This window comes from Leguminivora glycinivorella, chromosome 19 (genome assembly GCF_023078275.1).
Source record: "Leguminivora glycinivorella isolate SPB_JAAS2020 chromosome 19, LegGlyc_1.1, whole genome shotgun sequence".
In the NCBI taxonomy this organism is placed as follows: domain Eukaryota; kingdom Metazoa; phylum Arthropoda; class Insecta; order Lepidoptera; family Tortricidae; genus Leguminivora; species Leguminivora glycinivorella.
Window position 1 is genome coordinate 4,676,849 of NC_062989.1, and position 6,684 is coordinate 4,683,532.

The 6,684-nt window shown below is 39.4% G+C and overlaps 1 protein-coding gene and 2 non-coding genes across 3 annotated transcripts in view; 2 read left to right on the forward strand and 1 right to left on the reverse strand.

Moving 5' to 3' along the window:
- Positions 1 to 5,636, forward strand: part of LOC125236733 (armadillo repeat-containing protein 2) — a 40,638-nt gene extending 35,002 nt beyond the window's left edge. The window contains exons 15-20 of the mRNA XM_048143653.1: positions 414 to 558; positions 862 to 1,011; positions 1,428 to 1,661; positions 3,588 to 3,667; positions 4,034 to 4,182; positions 4,671 to 5,636. Of these exons, the coding sequence (XP_047999610.1) occupies positions 414 to 558; positions 862 to 1,011; positions 1,428 to 1,661; positions 3,588 to 3,667; positions 4,034 to 4,182; positions 4,671 to 4,821 (909 nt within the window). The 3' untranslated portion in view covers positions 4,822 to 5,636. The remainder of the gene's footprint in view (positions 1 to 413; positions 559 to 861; positions 1,012 to 1,427; positions 1,662 to 3,587; positions 3,668 to 4,033; positions 4,183 to 4,670) is intronic.
- Positions 1,895 to 1,966, reverse strand: Trnaw-cca. Its single transcript has one exon. It is a non-coding gene; the product is annotated as a tRNA-Trp (tRNA).
- Trnaw-cca lies at positions 3,098 to 3,169 on the forward strand. The gene has a single exon. It is a non-coding gene; the product is annotated as a tRNA-Trp (tRNA).
- Positions 5,637 to 6,684: the final 1,048 nt, after the last annotated feature.

Sequence of the window (6,684 nt, forward strand, 5' to 3'; positions counted from 1 at the left end):
CGTTGGCCGTATCATGGTCGTATTTTTATCATTTGTCATATCATGCGTCACTTTCGCACTTCGCACACTTGTTAGAACGTGACAGACATGGTGACAAATATAGACAGCCGTCCTCTTAACCCTTCGTCTGTGTTTGATAAGGATCCTAACATAAGGCGTTCGACTTTAAAATAATATATCAAAGTTAATTGTTTTATGACAATTTTTTGACAGACACAGACGAAGGGTTAACCCTGCGGCATCTTAGTCCTGCAGGAAACCTAAAGAGTTTTTATTCACCGTCATTGATATAGAACGCTGATCAAAACTTAAACATACCTGGAAAACGTGGAAATTGTCACAGCACTGACTAAGTATCACTTTTTGATATGTAACATGTATTTTGACTACAATTTTTTATAAAAACTATATAGGTCAAAGAATCTGAAGAGGGTGCGATGGACCGTCGAGAAGAGTTGGCCACGGCAGCGCTGGCGACGCTCAACAATGTGACGTTTTACCGCGAGCCTCCGGCATCTCCCGACCCCTTGGAGGAACCGCTTGATGACATCTGCAAAGGTATTCGAATATCATCAGTCATTACATATACTAAAGTAAAAACAAGTTGCTCAGAAACTAAAGGATCTACAGAGAGCAAGTAGCGTCGTGAGACAGTCTTCTTGGAGACGTGGCTCGGCCGAGGTTGATCGCTCGGCCTAAATAAAACACGCGCGCCGCATTAGTCGCGAGAGACATTGGCTGTTTTCCGTGCGATACCTCGTGAAAGTCACGACGCTGCTCGACCCAACACACAAAAGCTAGCGTCTTATGTGGTCTCTTTGACAAATTTTACCGAAAAGTTATCCTTCTTTGTTTCGACAGCGACGTGCCGTTGGCTAGGCGGCGGTGGCGGCGCGAACGCTGCGTGCGAAGCTGTTCGCGCGCTGGGCAACTTGTCACGCTCACAACGCGCCGCGCAACTCATCGTGCTTGAAGGCGTACTGGACGCACTGCCTGCCTTCCTGCATCATGGTAAGTAGATTATCATACATAACTCCAGTGATATATGTAGAAGACTACGAACGAGATACTTATGTAAAATTACGTTGAGCAAAAGCATGATTTGCAATAATGTTTTAATGTTATAAACTGAAATAGATACCATACCATACACTAAAGAAAAAGCGATCAAGCCCACTGGTGGGCGGTCGGGGTGGTTTAGCGGTCCAACACGTCAGCCGCGTTAGCTGTAGACCCGGGTTCGATTCCCGGCTTCGCCACCAGTGAGCGTGATCGTTTTTTTTTAGCGTCTATTTCAGTTTATAATTGATATATAGTAGTGTTACTACTTAAAAAAACAAATTAAAAAAATATTATTAAAACAATTTGATGTGTTCCCCCTACATCGATGTTTTAATGTTGCTTTATTCTTTTATATGTATATTCAGAGGAAGCCAGCGTACGCTGCGCCGCCGCTGGCGTCCTTGTCAACGTCTGTGGCGCCGGCTGCGAAGCGCGAGCGGCGGGCCAGGCGGCCGCACGCGCGCTAAACGCAGCTGCGGCGGCGCGTGACGCACCTGCGGCTGCGTTACTTGCGCGGGCGTTGTGGAACGCGCACGCCCATTGTCCGCTCGCGCCCGCTAATACTAAGCAGGCTGCAGCGGCTCTCGCTGCGTTCATTGGTATGATATTCTACACTCATGTCTAGTTTATATTTAAACTGGTGTTGGTTATACATACGCGCGTTAAACGCAGCTGCGGTGGCGCGCGACGCACTTGAAACTGTTGAAACTTGAAAAATTGAAAAAAAAAATCACCGTTATCAGTGGGAGTACCAGCCTAGATAAGAATTAAAACGTATCCCGATCTCGACGAATTTGATAAATATATAAAAAAATCCAAAAATAAATTAATTTGACCCCGACGTGATTTGAACACGCAACCTTCTGATCTGGAGTCAGACGCGCTACCGTTGCGCCACGGAGTCTTGTGAAACGCGCACGAAAACTACTAGGTGACTACCCTAAAGAAAAGATAAAACTACCTATGGTCGCATCTATCAGCATCAAGCCAGTATGAACTGTATGAAGACACTTACGTATCGGAAAGTTGAAAGCGAGCGATTTCTCATGCACAGACAAAATGCGGCTCGATGCTGATATCTTTTTGTGTCACTAGGCCATTTTTTTTCAAAGTTGTCCACCAATTTTTTTTTGGATTTGGAAATTTTTGTGGTTTCTACTCAGAAGCTCTTTGAAACCTAATAGGAGGAAAAAGTGTCCCGTGGTTTTTTCCCATTCCGTTATCATCTTTTCAGACATTTTATATGTCGGTAACGGAATGGAAGGTTTGAAGAATGTATGGAAATCTTGAGACATTTTTTTCTCCTACGGATCGAAAGACCTCGCGATTCTGAGTATGAATCGTGTAAAAAATACCCATGTTACAAAAAAGTGGGGTAGACAACTTTGAAAAAAAAAATGGCTCACTACATCCGCAATGTCGCACTCGCACCACTTCACCTGACGTCGCTGGCGACACGTGTTGTGAAACATTTCTTTCACAACTCTAAACTCAAATTGTTTGACACGTGAGTCCGATTCTGATGTTAACAATTTGATACGTCCTGTAATTGGTTTTGACATGACCTTGACGGATCGTCTAAGAAGTGATTTCGCATCTCGATTTGCGAATTTTGGCTTCTATGAAACGATTTTGGAGATTCATTCTACATTATACCTGAAATTTGTTATAAGTAGATAAATGTCAATATAGGTAACAGCATAAATAATGCACTTAGGTAGGTCCTACACACACCATTGCTGCGCTATAGTCATGCAAGGAGTGAATATTAAAAAAATATATATATAAAAAAAAAAGTTAAATACTTTAATTTATACATTCTAATTAAATGTAATCAAGAATGAGATACTTACTGGATAATAATGGCTATGCAATAAATTATCTTTGACAATTTGTTGATTCACTTCACTAATTACGATAATTGTGTAATTCCATTATCTAGCAAAATCATTATCAGTAAACCACATTTTTGCCAATGACTATTACAAATAGGTAGGTAGGGAGGTAATCAGTAATTTCGCCACTCATGCCACAGGACTCCGTGGCGCAACGGTAGCGCGTCTGACTCCAGATCAGAAGGTTGCGTGTTCAAATCACGTCGGGGTCAAAAATGTAACTTTTTGTCTTTTTTGTTATGTTTTATGTACATTGCGTGAAATGTCCGTAGCGTTTTTGTATTGGCATTATGGTATACTGCAAACTACAAATCTGATTACAATATGAAAAAAAAAATTAGCGTTTACCCCTCCAAATACTAACAAAAACAATTTTCTTCTATGTATATCATCGCAACTTATAAGTCGAATTAGCGTGGAATTTTTAAAACCGGCAGGGTATTTAAGGAGGTGATACATCGCCCGAATCGCCAGATCGCCACGGGCATAATGGCACCGATAGCAAGGGTTAAATAAATAATGTCAAATGTTTTGTATGTAACTTTAACGTTTACTTAACCCTAATCATAGGCTTGGCTATCAAAATAGCAGTAACTCATGATGACTTTATCATTATGAATTTGGTTTCAGATGACGAGTCTGTGTTCGCGGCGTGCGAGGCGCCCGCTGCCGGCGAGCGGCGCGCCAGCGATCCGGAAATAAAACATCACGTTAGTACATAATTATGTAATCTTTAACACGAAATAGGAAAGTTAATAATAGTCTAGGAACAACAGGCAACTAGAAACATTTTTTAACAAATTTATTATGGAATAAAAAAATCGCACACGTGAATTATGTTTTCACGCTAACATGGTTATGATATGCGGACCTGCACGCCGCTACTTTTTTTTTTTTTTACACCACTCTACAAATAAAAAAAAACTAAAGCTTTCCCTCTGTCCGAACTCCGTAGGCCATCGATCAGCGGACTCCTAAGCAGCTCTAATATATTTAAATAAACTATTTACGTATAATGGTAAAAACAATGAATTATTCAATTTGCCCATATAGAATACCTACGATTACAATTACAGGTGAAGTTCGACCTCGACAACAACAACTACTCAAACAAGGAGTTCGAGCGACCGATGTTCGTGAAAGCACACAGCGTTGAACATGAACTGCATCTTGAGGGCTGCTCAGAAGAAGACAGTGACCATGCGCTTTCAGGAGAAGACCTTGGGTTAGTGACAGCTTAGACAATAAGAGTTTTGAATGATTCACGGTTATTTTCATTAGACATTAGACAAAAATCAAAAAGGTAATCACGGTCTATATCCCGGTCAATATAAGCTTAGACAATGTCTTGCTATTCTGCTCATGTTTAGAAGAACTACGTTAACAGACTAAAAGCCCTCCTAAAACCACACGTATACTTGTTTGCCACCGACGTAGTATAAAAAAAAAAAAAAAAACACCCTATCTATCAACCTGACTCGAAACTAACTTAAAATTTTACATTATTCGCTTCGTCCGTTGTCTCCTAAGCACCAACATTCATTACCACTTGCAATTCCATGCGTTTTTGGGTGCACTGAAGACTTAGATGGTTCTCTGGATGGATGGTGTTTTGGAAGACTACAAGTAATTTTAGTAACAGAATTGTGACAGCGAACATTTTTTACAAAGGGCACAAAGATAAGTGAGTTTATTTCCTAAATCTACTTACAGGTTTGAGGAAGGAGACATGCTGATTGAAGACGGTTGCGAGTGTGAACCGTGCCGTAGACTAGCGGCGTGGGAGGAACTTGTAGGCGTCGCAATCCCCTTGCTGGAGAAACTCAAACCGCCGAGGTCTGATGCATCAGTTGGCACTGACTAATCAACTTACGAAGCAGAAGCCTATGAAAATTCCCATACAAAAAAATTGCGAACGCTTAATTCGGTGCAACCGACCCTTATCGATGACCGAAAATGAGTCTTGGTCTAGGATACGAACAACCCTAGAGCTAGAGCTAAAGGGGTTATAACGCAGTTAGCATGTCTTTTTTTAAATTATTATTATTATACTGTTAGCACAACTTAGTAACTCTAATATTCAAGGCGGCAAATATAAAGTTATAATTCTTATAATCAACATCATCTGAACTTGAAAATAAGCTTTATGTTTTATGTATTAGGTAGTATTCTAACAGGAGACTGTAAATTAAATAGTAGTTTTAACTCTTACATATCAAAATATCTACGATACTGTAGACAATATAAAATATTATTATAGACTGTAGAATTTGCCTAGGTAAATAGCTTTACAACATTTAAAAAAACGGTGCAATTGAAATTGCAAAACTTGTATAATTATAATTAACCAGGCAACAATTAATCGCTCAGAATATTTTTGTACGTATGTAGTTAGATAGCTCTTTACAGTATTTCCTTATAAATTGTGTTAAATTTTAATATTTTACGAATCACACCTTCGCCGATCCGTGAATTTTAATCGATAAAGTACTCAATGTAATTACTTCCTCGTAATCTGAATTGATTGTTCATATCGCAAAAATCCCGCTTGCTGGAATTGTCCTAATAGTGCCAGTACTAAACTTGTTACTTACTTAATTATGCTATTCTAAAAACTTGGAGGTACAGTCTTGATAACTCGACAATGGAGAGGCACACTGACATTTTATCCCGCCAGGCGGCGCCTGTGCATGTCACTGTCATTCAAATGTGTGAGAAAGAGAAAACATTCATCATCTTCTCGCTCTCACGTATGAAATTCTTTATCTGTTTAATGTGCAGAATGTGCTGTTAGGCACGCCACAGACAGTCTGAAAAATTCATACATATCAAGGTTGCATACAATGAATTTTTTCAGACTATCTGCGGCGTGCCTTAATATTAACTGTATTATTTTACATAAGTAGGTAAATACGAGTTGGAAATTGCTCCACCGACAAGAGCACAGCTCTTAAGTTAGAAGAAGAAGGAGGTTTAGGAGGTAAATACTGTATGTAGATAGTAGATAAATATACCAAGGGAAGCCTGTGAGACCAGATGCGGGCTCCTGAGAAGCTAACGTAGTTACGTCACTGCTTACGTAGAAAACCCCATTTTGTATACGCTAGTATACTTTGTAATCGTATGATGTATATTGTGTAGTATGTTCCTAGTTAATCTTTGTAAATAAAAGCTAGATTTGTGACTGTTCCATGTACCAAAGGTAAATCCGTCCAATTATGTTTTATATTAATTAACCAATTAATATGTACTGTTACTTATAAATATCCAATACTGAATTTAGTAAATAATGTTGTAACAAAATACTCTTTTATTTGCGAAACAAATCAAGCATGCCCATACATACTACAATTAGTTACACTCATTGCTAGAATATTTAAAATAGTGTATGTACCAATGAACATTTTCCCGTTAGGTATAGTATAATCAGCTAGTGTATTGTATTATAGAGTAACTAGCTCTTTTCCGCGGCTTCGCTCGCATTATATTCGAAAATTGCTGCATGCTCCATACAATCTTCCACCTCCCATTTTAGGGAAGTGGGGGGTAAGAACGAGACAAAAAGTAGCCTATGTCACACTCCATCCCTTCGACTATCTCCACTTGAAAAATCACGTCAATTTGTCGCTCCGTTTTGCCGTGAAAGGCGGACAAACAAACAGACACACACACTTTCCCATTTATAATATAAAAAGTATATAAGTATGGATTATGTGTTGAGAAATAG